The sequence below is a fragment of the Sinocyclocheilus anshuiensis genome, unplaced genomic scaffold, assembly GCF_001515605.1.
Source record: "Sinocyclocheilus anshuiensis isolate Anshui unplaced genomic scaffold, SAMN03320099.WGS_v1.1 scaffold528, whole genome shotgun sequence".
Taxonomy (NCBI): Eukaryota; Metazoa; Chordata; class Actinopteri; order Cypriniformes; family Cyprinidae; genus Sinocyclocheilus; species Sinocyclocheilus anshuiensis.
Genome location: NW_015558590.1, coordinates 338,273 through 356,084, shown reverse-complemented (window position 1 = coordinate 356,084; position 17,812 = coordinate 338,273). Strand labels below are relative to the sequence as shown.

The following is a 17,812-nucleotide window of genomic DNA, read 5'->3' as shown; positions in this document are numbered from 1 at the left end:
CTGGCCAGGACGCGTCCTGGGAAAATGGCACCTATGGTCACCCTATGTAATGGACACTTAATTTGTCATCTTTGAGAATTTTGCTGAACAAAAAGAACATGCAGCCAGGCAAGGAAGGTGACAAATAATACATTTATTGTGGTTCCTTGGTCCAAAGGAGAACATGAAATCCATCTAGAATGCGCAGTGCAAACAGATACAGTCATCCATACTGGTCCACAGATACATGATAGAGTCAAATCTTACACAACACACAAGAATCTCATGGCTTATAGATGACAGACATAAAGTGCTCATCCTCCTTGTCTAGGCTTACCGTCTGTACTACGCCAAGTGTTAATACATAATTCACTAATCTAATTGGATGAGGGGGCCGGCAGAGGTAGGGTTAAAGGGGAGGAAACATTTAAGAGCGGTTCTTCTTGAAGAAGCTGATGAGTCCGTTGGTGGAGGAGTCGTGGGAATGAACGTCCGCGTCATCCTGCAGCTCGGGTTCGATCTTCTTGGCCAGCTGCTTGCCGAGCTCCACGCTGATGGGAGAGATAAAATAATCTGTAAATGTACGTATGCCTGAAACTTCAGATTTCTCAAAGCAAACAATTTTTTCACAAGGTGGTCACAATATGGAGGAAAAGATCTGTCGCTACTTCAGTTTCATAGCAACTTTTGAACTGGACCCAATCAAAGTGGAAAACACTTAGATCTGGACTCACCCCCATTGGTCATAGCTGTTGATATCCCACATCACACCTTGCACAAAGATCTTGTGTTCATACATGGCTGAAATACATGAACAAATGCATCACATTGTCCATGAATGTGGGGTCAACAAAACCAACGGACATCTACAAAAGGAAGTAGCGGTATATCATGTTTGATACTCACCAACGAGTGCACCAAGCATGAAAGGAGTAAGTTTCTTGAAGATGATAGAGTTGCTTGGCTTGTTTCCTTCAAAAACCTACAAAACAAAAAAAAGCAATGTGTCATTATACAAAAACGGACCACATGTATGGGAGTTAGTGTTGTCAAAAGTACCGACCGCGATACCATTCAGTACGGAATTTTAAAAACATCCACTTCCCGCTAAGATTTGAGCGCTGTTGAACAGATTCTTAAACGGCGCTGATCAGCCATTGTGTTCACGTGCTCAACAGATACGTCTGTGATTGGCTTCGAATAATCATCGCTTCACGCTCTTCACCGAGAGCTCGCACAGAAACGGGAAATGGGCGTTTTTAAAATTTCAGTACCGAATGGTATCGTGGTCGGTACTTTTGACAGCGCTAACGGGAGTAAATTCAAATATTACACACCAGAGGATCATGCCACATAAAGTAAAAGATTCAAACGGTTTAAATATTCCGACTTCCCAACTATACCGCAGTACTATGTCCGAATTGACAGTGTCACAAAACAGTAGGTGAAAAGTACCCGGATGACCAACTATCTTTGGCGGGATTCTAAAGCATGCATCCATTGAACACATTACCATCCTATTAGGCCATAGGAGAAGATTAGTAAATAGTAGATTCGTAAATAAGCCACGCAACTCGTGTCAAGTGACGTCAAAGGCCAAGTATGTTAACCCACACTCAGAATTTGTCCTCTGCACCCAGGGAGCAACTGACCCTTCACAAAGACCCACCCCCCTTAGTTACTGTTGCTATGTCCAACAAGCCATGCCGCTTTCATGCCACACCATGTTTCACGCAGTGAAAAATATATTGCGGAGCAAAGAGGAAACCGACAACACGCTGACAGACAAGACAGAGCAGGTTACTTCTGGTATGAAAAAGTCTTAGCTTTCAAATTTGGTCTTTTTTAATCAATTCAAACAATAAATACCGTTTTGTGTGTCGTGACAGATCGCTGTAGCGCCTCAGTTCAAGCGGCACCTGAACCGATCGTTTCTTCCTCTTTTCTAGTTTTAGCATGAAATGCACACGAATGAACATCAGAAGGGATGTTTTCAAGTTTTTCAAGTCACATTTTTTCAAGTTCAAGTCCACCGACGTTAATCTACTCTCCTGTCTGCAGAAGGGTCAATTTGGGGTTCGGTGTCTTGTTTAAGGGCATCTCAGTCGTGGATACGGAGTGTGGAAGAGAGTGCTGTTCATTCTCCTACATTTGCTGCTGGTATTGAGAATCGAACCTGCAACCATCTGGTAACAGGTCTGACTCTCTAACCATTAGGTCACAACTGCTCATGTTGTAGGTCACATGACAGTGCCAACATGGTAGATTTAGTGGGCCTCATTTATCAATCTAATGCAGAAACGAGCGCAGATCCGTGCGCACAAATCAACTTACAACAGAGTTCACGTATGATTCATGAAACATTCGTATGCCGCCAATCTCATTGTACGAATGATCGCACGTCGATAAATGTGGCGGCAGAAAACAATCGTCATTTGAGAAATGTAAACTGGCCAAAAGGGGGAAGTAATATCATGAAAGAGAAATTGATCTTACTCCAAAAACACCCGTTAACCTTGTAATTGCAAACAATTAGGCTACATTAAATTATTTAATTCATATTAAAATACTGGTAAATAAATATTATAGCCTATTTACTTCCCCTCACTGTACAACAAATATTTTTAATTTAACAGAATTCAGAACAGAACAAGAATGAAAAATAAGTAGTTATGACATTATATATTAAACTATATAATAAAACACAAATTAGGCTTTAGTGGCATTCATTATAAACGGACATACAAATATCAAGCAAAACTGAAACGGCATTGGGCTCACGAGCTGGTCTCATACCACAAGAATTGAAATGTTTCCGTTTTTGCCATATTTGTAACATTTGGTTGCTTTATTATTATGTAGCCTAAACAAGGCTTTATACTTCACTCATGTTCTAATATCCGTGTAAAATCCTTCACATGCACAAAAATTTTTGTTTGGGCGCTGCACGCTGATTTCACAGCGGACCTTTCAAAATAAACAGTGTAACTTTTATGTTTGGTTGACTGCATTTTAGTTTGATGATGAATGGCTGAAAAGTCAAGCAACACTAGAACTAATGTTGTTTGTGTGTGCGTGAGGAGCCTGCGTGATCAGATGGATTAAATCAAATAAAGATATAAAGAAAAAAAAAAGTGCATTAAGAGTGTCACAAAAACGAGCGTAGCCTATACTTGTTGCACAGTTTTTTTCCCTTTTGTTAATTTGTTAATTATATATTTTGTGTGGTTCTATTTATTTTATTCCTTTTATAGACTTATTTTCTGTTTTTCTCCATTCACAGAAGTGCTGCAGGTGCTTGATGCGTCGATGTGTGAATCCTCATGGTCTTGTTTACGCTGCTATTAGCGCATATATAGCTAAAGCCCTGAATATAAAAGGAAAAAAAAAAAAAGGACATTCTAATCTTACTGGTCAGTGATCGACTAATGAGCTTCGGTTGACGGTCAGGAAAATAACCTAAATGAACAAAATACTGTCATTCTACAATTCTCCACCAGATTTACTATGCTGCGTTCAACTTAACTCAAACTTGCGTACACAAGCTGAGACCAGACGTGAGATTTGATCGTAGCCACCGCTCACGTCCATACTGATAAATTCCAAGTTTTGCGTTGAAACGACCGTACGTCCACTTTTCTGTCGTACGTTCGTTTCGTAAATGAGGCCCAGTATGTTCAGATTGCATTCATCCTACGCACACTCATACTAAATTGAACATGCTTGTGTAATGGTGGCAAATAAAATATTTTTTCAAAGGAAGCATCTACCATGTGATTTTGGCGAGTTTGAAAATGTGCACCGTTTGGAGTGCCTCCAGGAACAGGGTTGGGAAACACTGTTTTTGCTAGGGGTTGAAAACCCTGCTCCTAAAGAGAGCTATTTTCCTGCAATCCCAAGCCTGCTTCAACACACCTGCCTGTAATTTTCAAGAGCTCTTCCAGGAGCAGGGTTGGCTACCCCTGCTTAAGGCGATCTTGGCAATGATTTTGTATATTCAAACAAAAATCCCTGCATGACCATAACACACCGATGGAAGCGCGTTTGTCAATGAATGTCCACTAATCACCAGGCTACAGTTCCAGTTTAGATACAAAGGATTGTGTATCGACACTTGGTTTTCAAGTAAAGAACCACTCACTTTATGGGGCAAGAGTTTTTCCAGTGCATCTCCAGACACCCCAGCACCCTGGAGCTCCATCTTGGCCTCTTCAGGGGTCTTTCCCCTCATCAGAGCTTCCGTCTGCGCCAGGAAGTTCGCCATCAGGATCTACCGGATTTATGAAACGAGACGTAACACTTAGACAAACACGGCTCAAATAACATGAAATAACATCTGGGGCATCAGATGCCCAAGAGAACCAGAAAACAAAGACGTGTCCTGAACCACGTAGACCGTGGGCGTACCTTATGATGCAGATTATCTCTGATAGGATGCTGACTCTGAGCAGGAATGAGGAAGTCAGCCGGAATCAAGCGAGTGCCTGCGGAGATTAAGATCTGTTGTGATAAACACATCACAAATAGGCATTAGTATGCCAATTAAACTAGGAACTAGTCCACAGGGGAGGGTTAGGATCACAGACCCTGGTGAATGAGCTGGTAGAAGGCATGCTGTCCGTTGGTTCCTGGTTCCCCCCATACAATAGGTCCAGTGTGGTAATTCACACGAGTGCCAGACTTGGTGATGTACTTCCCGTTGGACTCCATGTCTCCCTGAAAAATCACCAACAACTCAACAAAGTGTCCAGTTATAAGAAACAATGAAGTCCTTTCCTAGAACCTCATCAGACCGACCTGCTGGAAGTACGCAGCGAAGCGGTGCATGTACTGGTCGTAGGGCAGCAGAGCATGTGTCTCGGCCTGGAAGAAGTTGACGTACCAGACGCCGAGCAGGGCCAGTATGACCGGGGCGTTCTGCTCCAGAGGAGCCGAGCGGAAGTGGTTATCCTAACAGAAAGAGTACAGAGCGGTTACTCCCAGAAACACGAACTCTCAGACGCTCCTAAGGTAGACAGTTTGGTACAGTAATGCTTATCTTGTATCCTGGCACAGTTGTGCTTACCATCCAGTGAGCACCAGCTAGAAGCTGCTCAAAACTGTCAAAACCTATAAGACGACAATGAATAAAGTTACTGGATCATTTACAGACAAAAAAAAAAAGTGTGTAAATAGTCTATGAGTGCTAATAGTCTAAAATGATGCATTAGCAGCCTTTCGAATTTGGTTCAGGCAGAAGTTAGTCCGGAAACATACTCTATACAAGTACATAAATGTGAATGTTTGGCCAGAGCTTGATTACCAAATAAACCTAACCAGAACCTAACTACCAAAACAAACCATATTTTTGGGAATAACAATGATGAATCATTCACAGTAGGACCAGGAACATGGATTAAGAGCGTAAATAGAGACTATTGAGATTTATTGTTGAATTTAAACCAATTTATCTAGTTAACTCAAGTTCTCTCTATGGTTGCTAATGACACTAGTTGACCTGAAAGAACAAATTGAAAATCTGGTTATGCTAATACGGAATACCTGTTATAGCGCTCCCTCTGGCAATGCAGAGAATGCAAAACGTACTTGAATTGCATTCTGATTTTATGTACAACAACCAAAACACACCAAATCAAAGTTGCATAGCTAGAAGCATTTGCGTTCACATACATGTTTCAGGCCTTATAGGACTGTTCATACAGCAGACGTACCTATGTGCAGTGCAATGGACAAACCGATAGCTGACCACAGCGAGTAGCGCCCGCCGACCCACTAAAACATGAGCATTCAGGATCAGAGAAACAGTCTGAGCTTTGAGAAGCAATATGCTAATTCAGGAACATGGCAGAGTAGTCAAATATTACTGGCAATCATGCAATCAGTCATTTACACTTTCAGGCATATTTTCAGCCAATCAAAATGAAGATTTCCATTCTCGTGCAATAATAAGATTATAATGCACGGAATACTTACATCCCAAAACTCAAACATGTTGTTGGTGTCGATACCAAAGTCCTTGACTTTTGGCTGGTGAGGAGACAGGAAATTCATGTAACTTTTTTTAAATATATGATTTTATATCGAAAATATCATACAGCTGACATAACCCTGTACTTACTGCATTTGTGGAAAGAGCCACAAAATGTTTAGCCACAGCAGATGTCTGAAAATACACAAAATGCTGAATGAGACTAGCAGACAACCATCTATAATGTAGCGCACAGAATTTAATCTTTTTATAGACAGTTACAGCAGTAAAGGTACTAACATCTTTAGCGGCCCGGAGGAACCATTCTTTGGCCGTCTCAGCGTTAGTGATGGTCTCTTGGGTGGTGAATGTCTAAAAAACAAAATACATTTAAGAAATTTAGTACTTTACAGTATTTAAAGTATTACCATATAAGTATTTATAAGTATTACCCGTTTACTTTGTATTACCAGTTTTGTTTAATATAAGTGTAAATGAACACTACAGTACTGTACAAGATTGTTTTCTTTACCTTGGATGCAATGATGAAGAGGGTGGTCTCAGTGTTGAGCTGGGCGAGGGTCTTGGCCATGTGCGTGCCATCAATATTAGAGACGAACCAGACGTTGGGTCCTCCTTTAGAGTACGGCTTCAGAGCTTCAGTCACCATCAGAGGACCCTGAAGAACAAAACGAAACATAATAAATGCTATTCCAAACATTACACAACTATTGTTCGTGATAACCAGACTTGACTCGATGAGTCCTAGCCGTCAGGATAAAACAACTGTCTAACAGTATTTACTGCCATTTCAGTCCAGAATCAGGCAACACTTAGTATGATAATTGTAACTGACTATAACAGACAGTTTTATTCCACTTCAGTTACTCTTGGATCAGTCTAAGCAACAGCCAAATCTCTTTTTTTGGTCAATTATGATGTTTAAACATCCACTGGATCTCAGGAAACTCATGGTAATCTCACCAAGTCAGAACCACCAATGCCAATGTTCACAACATCAGTAATGGCTTTACCACTGAAGCCTTTCCACTCGCCACTGCGCACTCTCTGCAAAATAACACACATATACGCAATGTCAGTTTTCAGGAATTTTCATAGTCAGCTGTCATTGAAATGAATGATCAATTAATTATAAATTATTACTTTAAAGTGCAATAAACGTAGTACTACTTGTACCCAGGTAAAATAAATAAATACTATACATTTATAAATACTATAAATAAGAGATTGTGGCTGTCATACCCTGTCAAATGTGGCTTTACCGAGCTCAAGGGCTCTAGGCAAAGCTGTGATATAAACGAACGCTATTGGCTATTTGAAAAAAAGGGGGCGGGGCTGCTTGATATGTCCCGCCCTGTCTTCCTGTTTCAGTTAAACTGACGCCAACACATAAAATAACGGTGCGTGTTTCAAGGCACTTCAGTACACCTTTAATAAGTGAAAATCCATTAAAAAAAAACTGTTCAATAAACGAGTGGGTTGTTACACGCATGTTCACTCACATGGCAAAAGCCCTTCATCTGCTCCAGGACTCGGTTCACGTCCGGCATCACGTCTTTACTTTCCACCATGATGGGAGTGTTCGAGCGGTTCCTCAGGGCGGTGTGGAGAACAGCACGACCCTGCAAACCAACACGCATATAATATATAGCAACTATGCTCCCTTTTTTATTGACATGTTTCATACCACGAGCCACAAAAGAGACATTACATGCTGTAGTTTCAGGACAGCCAGTGAGTTAAAGAGGAAACTGAGGATTTTAACAGAACTTTCTGCTATGTGCCAATAGAAATTTAGAGAAGATGGAAGTGGAACTTACACAGAACCAAATTCTAGAAGGAACATGTCTTGCAATTTCAACCTAAAATCAAGCTCAATTTAATTCTCAGTGAAATGTTTTACTGAGATATCATTACCTCAGTGAAGTTGATCTTTTCTCCAGCAAACATCTTCTCTCTGGCAGCTTCAACGCCCACCGATCGTGCCTAATCATGATGAGACAGGAAAAAAAAACGGTTAATGTGACTCAGAACTTGTGTAAACATACATACATACAAAGAACTATACAAACACCAATTGTGCTTTGTGTGCTGCTGTGATTACTGTAAGAAATGTGCTGCATCAGAGTGATACAGTTTCACAATCTCTACTTTGACTGGCTGAAGAGAAGAAGTACCGAGTCAGGTTAAATATGAGCTGTGATGGCAACTAAAGCTAAATCCAACATAAACTTGCAATTCTGAGAAAAAGATGTATAGCAGGAATTGTGAGATGTAAAGTTGAAATTGCGGGATGTAAACTTGGAACTGCAAGATATGTTGGAGCTGTGACATGTAAAGTCAGAACTGCGGGATGTAAACGCTGAACTGCAAGATGTAAAGTTGATATTGTGAGATGTAAAGTCAAAATTGTGCAATGTAAAGTTGTAAACAAAGTTGGAATTGTGAGGCCCAAAGTCGGAACTGTGAGGCGCAAAGTCGGAACTGTGAGGCGCAAAGTCGGAACTGTGAGGCCCAAAGTCAGAACTGTGAGGCGCAAAGTCGGAACTGTGAGGCGCAAAGCCGGAACCAAAGTCGGAATTGTGAGGCGCAAAGTCGGAATTGTGAGGCGCAATTGTGAGTCGCAAAGCCGGAATTGTGAGACGCAAAGCCCGAATTGTGAGACGCAAAGCCGGAATTGTGAGGCCCAAAGCCGGAATTGTGAGGCCCAAAGCCGGAATTGTGAGGCCCAAAGCCGGAATTGTGAGGCGCAAAGCCGGAATTGTGAGGCGCAAAGCCGGAATTGTGACGCCCAAAGCCGGAATTGTGAGGCGCAAAGCCGGAATTGTGAGACCCAAAGCCGGAATTGTGAGGCCCAAAGTCGGAATTGTGAGGCGCAAAGCCGGAATTGTGAGGCCCAAAGCCGGAATTGTGAGGCGCAAAGCCGGAATTGTGAGGCCCAAAGCCGGAATTGTGAGGCGCAAAGCCGGAATTGTGAGGCCCAAAGCCGGAATTGTGAGGCGCAAAGCCGGAATTGTGAGGCCCAAAGCCGGAATTGTGAGGCGCAAAGCCGGAATTGTGAGGCCCAAAGCCGGAATTGTGAGGCGCAAAGCCGGAATTGTGAGGCCCAAAGCCGGAATTGTGAGGCGCAAAGCCGGAATTGTGAGACGCAAAGTCGGAATTGTGAGGCCCAAAGTCGGAATTGTGAGGCCCAAAGCCGGAATTGTGAGGCCCAAAGTCGGAATTGTGAGGCGCAAAGTCGGAATTGTGAGGCGCAAAGTCGGAATTGTGAGGCGAAAAGTCGGAATTGTGAGGCGCAAAAATTGTGAGTCTCAAAGCCGGAATTGTGAGGCGCAAAGCCGGAATTGTGAGGCGCAAAGCCGGAATTGTGAGGCCCAAAGCCGGAATTGTGAGGCGCAAAGCCGGAATTGTGAGGCCCAAAGTCGGAATTGTGAGGCCCAAAACCGGAATTGTGAGGCGCAAAGCCGGAATTGTGAGGCCCAAAGCCGGAATTGTGAGGCCCAAAGCCGGAATTGTGAGACGCAAAGCCGGAATTGTGAGACGCAAAGTCGGAATTGTGAGGCGCAAAGTCGGAATTGTGAGGGGCAAAGTCGGAATTTAGACGCAAAGCCCGAATTGTGAGACGCAAAGCCGGAATTGTGAGGCCCAAAGCCGGAATTGTGAGGCCCAAAGCCGGAATTGTGAGACGCAAAGCCGGAATTGTGAGACGCAAAGTCGGAATTGTGAGGCGCAAAGTCGGAATTGTGAGGGGCAAAGTCGGAATTTGTGAGGCGCAAAGTCGGAATTTGTGAGGCGCAAAGCCGGAATTGCTCCCATGTTTGCGCTGCCAAATTATGCATACAAGTATACTTTTGCTGCAGACAAGCGCCAGCAATTGCATCAATACTGAAGTATACTTTGAACTTAAAGTCCAAACTACTTAAACATTACACCACACACAGGCCTCGTGTGTCCCAGTGATACGGTTAACCCGATTCATCCATTCTATTCTCAGTAGTAGCAGCTTTAAGGACACATGCATTAAGCCAATTAACATCTGGAGATGGACAAACACACACACACGCTTCTGATGAGGAGTTTAAAGATGCTTAGCTGAGAGATTACAGTAACAGCTCCGCTCCTGCACTGCTGTTTAACACTAACACGCTCTACTCTGATTTTATGAAGAAATTATTCTGATGTGAAGATTGTGGACCGTACCATGTCGAAGAGCATGCGCAGGACTTCTTCATTGATGAGATTCTTAGAGTAATCCAGCAGAATGTCTCCATCCTCTGTCGTCAGCTGTAAACTGCTCAGAAGACAAATCACACACATCATTAGGATATACAAAAGCTGGATTTGTTGAATTTTTTCTTCATGTACAACACGGATAATCCATGAACATCATTCAAGCCTAGTATATACACAAGTGAGAGGATCTTAGTGATGTTTAGACTGGGAAAATTAATTAAACAGACGAGGAAAGCTAAACGAGCCATTTGAGAAAATGTATTAGGCCCATCACACTGTTATTTTAAGCAGTGAGGCTCGAATTGCAGCAATGCCACATTACTCTCGAAATTTAATTACACTCAAATAAATATTTTTCAAATATTTTTTAAATTGTTATTCTTCCCCTCACAATTTAAATTCCTGATCTATCCTTTACAAAAATGTAATGGCAAAAAATAAATAAATACCACAGATGCTTTCAAAATCTTGGTTATTGTATTTTTACCTAATATTTAGTCTTAAACTAAATTAACAGTTTTATTGTAGTAACAATAACTAAGAGACTATAGTCACCACAATATTATATATTTTGTATATTAACATACATTTGCATACAATTTGCAGGAAAATTATACAATCATATATATATATATAGAATATACGGTCTGTACAGTATAAAAACCATTACGCCTATGGAGAGTCCCCACAAGGATAGCAAATCAGACGTGTGTGTGTGTGAGAGAGTGTGCAAAAGAGCACGTACAACATGCTGCTATGGCGCCCTCTGTTGGCCAACACTCTTCTGAGAATAAATACCTACTACAGACTTTTATGAACACTTAATACATCAGAATTTAACCTATAACAGCTAATGCACTCTCATACGAACAGACTATTGTAAATATGTCACATATAAACACAGAAGTCTCGCAGCAGAGGACGTGATACTCCCTTAAGAGATTGCATAAGCAGTGAGTGCACTTGAGAAATGCCTGATAATGTGCAGTTAATGAAAGAGTCATAAAAGAAACTCCTATTAGTATGCTGCCACATAAGAGCAGTGTTAAAGTGCAGGCAGAGCTCAAACACACATCATCGATGATCTTGTTATGCGTCTAGCTGATATTGTGGCAATGTTTACTGTTTTAAAGCAAAGATAAACAGTTACTCATACCAGCAGTGTTTATATGAGTGTAAATGAAGATATAAAGCAGGTGCAACAGTGCAGAGGGCGGAACCTGGAGCTCGAGACTCTTGGCCTGATGGGGCAATAACCTTGCAACATCAACGTGGAAATCCAGGCTGACATGTAACGCTAAATGTAACGATATGCGCATACATGTGTGTCCTGATATTAAATGAAGATGCTATCTTACAAAAAAGGTGCATAAATTGTGTTATATACGAGATTTGCTCATAGGCCTTATGGCCAACATGCAAGTCCTAGAAACAGCTGATACGCGGCACACGTGATGCTGCCGAGGAAGACGAGACGAAATGCCAGTGTTAATGTGTAACAGAGCTCACGTGCGCAGCGGAAGCGCGTTTGATGCGTGTTTCACCTGAACTTGTTGAATCTGTCCTGCTCTGCGTCGAACATCTGCCTCATGTTCAGGTTTCCGGCGCTGGATTTGTACCATTGCTCCAGTTTGCGGTAGTTCGGGTCGCTGGTGAGCTCCATGATTAAATAAACCTCGCTGTGCTTCGGACCAAAGCTGAATCATGTGAATCACTCAGCGCACAGAAGCCTGAGGAGGAAGTCCAATGACAAACCCTGACAGCCACGCCCATCACGACTGCGACACGCCCACCGCGACGGCAGCGAGTCCTGCGTAGCCCCGCCCACTGTGACACTGCACTGACTGAGGAGGTCAGAAGGCTGTTGTGTAATATAGACCATGTATTGTTAATTAGAACATTTTGACTGTTTGAAATAAATTTGACATTTTTGATACTTTATGTGACGGTTGATATTGATCAACAATATGGCGTGCTTTTTTATTATTTACATTTATTTCATTACGGATGGATGTTTTCTGGTTTAGGGATTTAATGTCACCACTAGATGGAACCAAACAATCACAAACATATTTTGTACACTCTCAAGGGGGTGATAGGTGATATTATTACCAGTTATGAACAAATATGCACCGTTTGTACCTTTCTATTTATTTATTTTCTGACAGTGTAATTGGAGTTTACTTAATATGATGTATTAATCCATTTTAGAGTAACTTTTGAAAGATAGCCATTGTGAAAAACCGATGCACTTTATTGTATGTGCACTTGCGGTATATACTTCATATTCATACTTATAGTCTATTTAAAAAAATTTACTTGCAGAAAATATATTACTGACATAAAAGGCCACTTAAGTACATTTTAGAGTACAAACTTTAATGACTGTTTCTTAACACATTTTAAATACACTTTAAGATACTTTTTTCAATATTACATTTAAAGTTATAATATTTTAAATATACTAAATTTCAACTTTACCATTACAAATATGCAATTAGAAAATTATATTTATAAATGCTTATCAGTACACATTTACTAAAAAAAACTAAAAAATACAGAGGCAATTATGATATTACGTGTAAATATGCACTTATTATCCCTAATTGACCCAGAAATGAAAGTGTCATAATTTTGTTGAACACAAAAAGATACTTTGAAAAATATGGGTAACCACACACAAAAAACAAAACAAACAAAAACACTCCTACAGGTCTGGAACAATTTGAGGGTGAGTAAATTATTCTTTTCTTATGCAAGTCGTCTTACGTTCAACTAATTGCATTTCTTGTACATCATGTAAACTACATTTTCAGGTCTGAAAAAAATAATACTCCGTTCACACTAATGTATGGAGCATAAACACTCAACCCAAAAAATGTAATCACATAACAGATAGTAAACAGTTTATTCTTGCATCTAGTAAAAAGCTCTTTACATGTAGTTGTGAACAGATTCCATGCCGGGGTTCACAAGGAAAGCGTGTCGACCCTGATGGAAGGATTTGGTGCTCATCACAAGACATTTCCAGAACAGCATTTGCCTCACAAACATCTCCAAGACCTGCATGCAGCAACTTCCCGTTTATACGCGAGTATCACTGTTCCAACACTGAACAAACACACAGCTGGAATTTACACTGTAATACACAACCTCTAAAGAAAACTCTGGAATCAAGCCAACAGACTAATAATACCCTAACGTTCCTAATAATTATATACGAATACAAAAAAAAGTACTATTTTAGGACAACATGGATGTTTATTATTTTTTCATATTGAGCAGTTAATTATAAATGGCTCCATTATGAAGCCCTAATTAAATCATGTCTATGTGCTTCAGATGAAGATTCACTTTAGTCAGATACGAATGAACGTTTATTACCGGAATAAAGCAGCTCTGAATTTAAGAGCTTGACAAGTGCAAAAGCATATTCACACAAGACCCAAAACTCAAAATGTTCTGCGTCTTACAAACTTGGACTGTAATATACGCTATAATCTGAAAACAGTTTATTTCATTATCAACTGACCCACCGATCCCAACAGTTTAAACAAACATTTAACAAAACGAAACCATTTTTGCAGTGATGTCACAGCCATACGCTACACAATCCAATCTGAAGCGAACGGAGAGATGAAAAACTGGCCAGTTATAATATCAAACCTTCAAACTTCAGTCATAAATCTATAAAAAAAAACAAAAAAAAGGACTTTAAATCGCAGCATTTTGCTTATTCCACAGCAAACACTCACTGCGAGTATAATGTGAATTTGGTTACAAAATGAAATGTATCCAATCAAAATGCGGCTGAAGTGACATCTTGAGCGATGCGTAGGTGTGGCTGTGACATCACAATGTGCATGAGGTCACATGACCCTATGACATCATGCTAGTGCAGTCAGTGACTATAAAACGCACCGCAGCTGAACGAGGAGCGATGGGAAAAGATAAACAGCATCTGCATTACAGAACACAACACATTCTGGCTTTTCAACGGTCCAGCTTTCGCTCACATTAAAGACAGAAACAGAAGAAACCATCCACTGGGAAGCAGTGCTATTGAATAATCTCTCAGCAAGTACTCAAACTTCAAGCCAGCTCTAGGCTCAGTGTGACATGTCAGTTTCACCTGATGTTTTATGAGGTGAAGAACATGTGATCTGAATGTTGAAGGACAGGCATATAATTGTTAGTGGTAGAAGCTCAAAAGTGGCAAGAATGCATCGTCAAAGTAACTGCAGCATAGGTTTCTGTAAACTCACAGAGTAGCATTATTTCCTTAGTAAAGATGGACGTTCACTTATCGGTAAACGTCTGCTACAAAGAGCTACACACTGCAAAGTGGACCTCATCAAATATAAATCAAACCCACAGAATATATAAACAGATCACAGAGGTCGCTTTGCACTGGTTGACCACATCTTGTCATTTAAAGTTGTGCTATTTCATATTCGTAAGGAACCGTTTCCCTAAAGACAGCATTTCTGTGTTTTTCTCCATTATATCTAAAATGTCTTTTAGTGAAACGTCTTGAAGCGCTTGCCCTGATGAGGAACCTCACTAGAAACTACAGACCTCTAACAAGGGATCGATACATCCAAAGAAATCTACGTCCAACGTACTAGTTTATATATATTAAAAAGAAAAAGAAAAATCTACTTACTACGGGAATAGGAATAGTGATGTTTGAGGTTGAATGAAATTACATTAGAAAAATATAACTATGTATAACTGAGTTCCAGGCAGTCTATTTTGATGCTAAATACACTGTAAGATACTTTATAGCAAACAAGTCAAAAATAAACCTCATTCAGTGATCAAAACCATCACGATGCATTGTTTGAGATTATAATCTGTTAGCTGTAAACAGCGGTAGATCAAATTCAGGTTGAGCATTGAAGGTCAACAAACTAAGGAAAAGTAAGTCCCTCAGAAATCATAATATATTTGAAACCATCTGGAGAGATTCTTCTCAAATTAACAATTCAAAAAATAGTATATGTTCCACTCCTCAGGAAGAAATGGAGTAGGTGTTTCATTAATATCCAGGTTTCAAGCAGTCGAACCCCAGTGCTGGTGACAGATTTACAACACGTACGTTTATCTCCTCGTTCTCAGCAAAACATGTGCCCCGAAATGCAGTTCCCACACAAATCAGGTCTTCTGGATCCGCTTCCTCTCATCCCTATGCAGCGATTTTGTTATCCTTCTAGAGAAACAAATGAAGAGAGAAAAAGTAAATAGCTACAAACCCCCCCCCCCCCAAAAAAAAAACTAAAAACCAAGTAATTTATAATGTGTATAATTTAGATCTTTTCCCAAGATACATTAAAAAAATTAATTATTAATATTTTCACAGCTGATTCTTTGGTTTATAGTTATTGTACTTATTTCCCATTAATTAAAGAACATTTTCTTATAAATTTGGTCACAGGGTTGAATGGCTGTGCTACATAAATGTCATCACCACAACGAGTAAAAAAAAAAAAAATTTATTAATTAAAAAAATAAAAAACCGGAAAACATTTTTCTGTGCACTATTCTGCAGAAAGATCTGACCAAACAATGCCACTTCCTTGATCTCAATTAAAAGGAACGCCCCATTGTTAAACAGTGGGAGAATCATGCGATAACGGGGATGCACACTCTTTTAGAGTAAGTTAATATGTGGGATGTAAATTCAGTTAATTGTGGGAAACGTTACATTGTTGTATTGTTTTATTAGTTGGATACATTCGAGGTGCTCAAGTTAGGTGGGCCAAAATCCAAACACAAAATTTTTGATCCCCTACTGCCCATTTGAAGCAAGGTGTCCCCCAGGGATCTGTTCTTGGCCCACTATTATTCTTTATTTACATACTACCCCTGCATCAAATCTTGTACTGACATGGCTTTTATTACCATTTATATATTGATGACATTCAAATATACTCTGTAGGCCTGCTCTATCCACTCAAATTGACAAAATATCTGCTTACATACATGAAATAAAAAAAAATTGGCTAACCTCTCATTTTTAACTAAGCATGATTTTTATTTTACTTTTTTAACAAAACATTATCATTATTGTTGGACCCCCATCACTCACTAGAAACATTCCTAATGACTCTTCTTGTGAGATAGCTGGTACTCTTATTAGATCATCTTGTACCGTTAAAAATCTAGGTGTTATTTTTGATTCATCTCTCTCCTTTCAAGCTCATATTTACTGTCACCAAATCAGCATTCTTTCAATTATGTTGCATTGTCCAGCTCCGTCGTCTCATTAGTGTTAAAGATGCTGACACCATTATCCATGCTTTTGTTTCATCCCGCCTTGATTATTGCAATGCCGTTTTCATTGGTTTACCTGCCATTTCCATTTCACAGTATATTCAAAATTCTGCTGCTAGACTACTCACACACACCAAGTGCTCTGCCCACATAACTCTAATTTTGTTCAATCTCCATTGGCTTCCGGTTGTATATCATTATTAAATTCAAAATTCTCCTGCTCACTTTTAAACAAAGTTGCACAACCTGGCTCCCTGGTATCTCTGTGAACTGATCCTCCCTTACAGCCTAACTCGCTCATTACACTCCTCTGATTCTGGTCTTCTCAGTATCCCTCGGTCTCACCTTGCTTCAATGGGGGGTAGACCATTTAGCATTGCTGAACCCAAATTATGGAACTCTCTCCTGCGAATTTATATCACTTCTTAAAACTCATCTGTTCTCTGAGTGTTAACATTTGTAAGTTATCTCCTACATCTCTTTGTTTTCTGAATGTTATCATTCTTACTGCCCTTAATGTGTCCTGTTTTCTCATTGGGCTTTATTGTTTTTTTCACTTATACTAATGTCATTCTTGCTTATTATATTGATATTTTTCTTTTCTAATTGTATCTTTACTGTAAAATGTCCTTGAGCACTGGAAAAGCACTATATAAACAAAATAAATGATTATTAAAATCATTTTTAATGCACTCCTGCTCTCTTGTGTTAGACAAAAAATAACAGGTCAACAATGTGTACCCTATTAGAGGAAGGCGCCACACATTTTAGAGATGCACGATATTGGATTTTTGCCGATAGCCGATGCCGAAACTGATATATTTCCTTTAGTTTGGAATCAAGTCAAGTCTTTCCTGTGCGGAAATTATACAAATTATTTTTAAATTTGGTTAGTTAAGAAAAACTTAATTGTTTATTTAATTCTAACAAATAAGTTTTATATAACAAAGAGTGAAAAATTTAAGGGGGTCTGAATACTTTCCGTACCCACTGTATATATCAATCGCTGCATTTTCAATTATTATTTTTTTTTTTCAGAAAGATGCAGTGGTAACCTTATATTATTTTAAGATTTAACATTTATAGATGGTCTAAGGCAAAAGAGTTGTAAAAATTCTGAAAATCTTTTAGAGCTCATAATTCGTTTAAAAAAACAAAAACATATTACACATTAACAAATAAATTTGTATATATAAAATTATTTAATTTACAATTGTCCTGTTTGTGATTTTTTTTTTTATTCATGTAAGCTATAGGTTCTGACTAGAGCCCGACCGATATGGGTTTTTTGGGGCCGATACCGATACCGATATTAGGGAGTAAAAAAAAGGGCGG

The 17,812-nt window shown here is 39.7% G+C and overlaps 2 protein-coding genes across 3 annotated transcripts in view; both read right to left on the bottom strand.

Annotated features, from left to right (window-relative positions):
• Nucleotides 1-113: 113 nt before the first annotated feature.
• Nucleotides 114-11,974, bottom strand: LOC107679975 (glucose-6-phosphate isomerase-like). The gene is made up of 18 exons (XM_016475710.1): nucleotides 11,746-11,974; nucleotides 10,169-10,259; nucleotides 7,886-7,954; nucleotides 7,471-7,590; nucleotides 6,932-7,015; nucleotides 6,480-6,626; nucleotides 6,248-6,319; nucleotides 6,098-6,142; nucleotides 5,953-6,006; nucleotides 5,691-5,751; nucleotides 5,045-5,088; nucleotides 4,777-4,929; nucleotides 4,566-4,695; nucleotides 4,387-4,463; nucleotides 4,121-4,249; nucleotides 886-961; nucleotides 714-780; nucleotides 114-530 (listed from the first exon to the last, which is right to left on the bottom strand). The coding sequence occupies exons 1-18, from the start codon at nucleotides 11,862-11,864 to the stop codon at nucleotides 407-409; spliced, it is 1,662 nt and encodes a 553-aa protein (XP_016331196.1). The 5' UTR covers nucleotides 11,865-11,974; the 3' UTR covers nucleotides 114-406.
• A 938-nt stretch (nucleotides 11,975-12,912) lies between these two features.
• LOC107679971 (protein LSM14 homolog A-like) overlaps nucleotides 12,913-17,812 on the bottom strand; it is a 31,486-nt gene continuing 26,586 nt past the window's right edge. The window contains exon 10 of one of the 2 annotated variants that reach the window (XM_016475705.1): nucleotides 12,913-15,413. In XM_016475705.1, the coding sequence (XP_016331191.1) occupies nucleotides 15,390-15,413 (24 nt within the window). In that variant the 3' untranslated portion in view covers nucleotides 12,913-15,389. The remainder of the gene's footprint in view (nucleotides 15,414-17,812) is intronic. The other variant, XM_016475706.1, reaches the window with a different exon arrangement.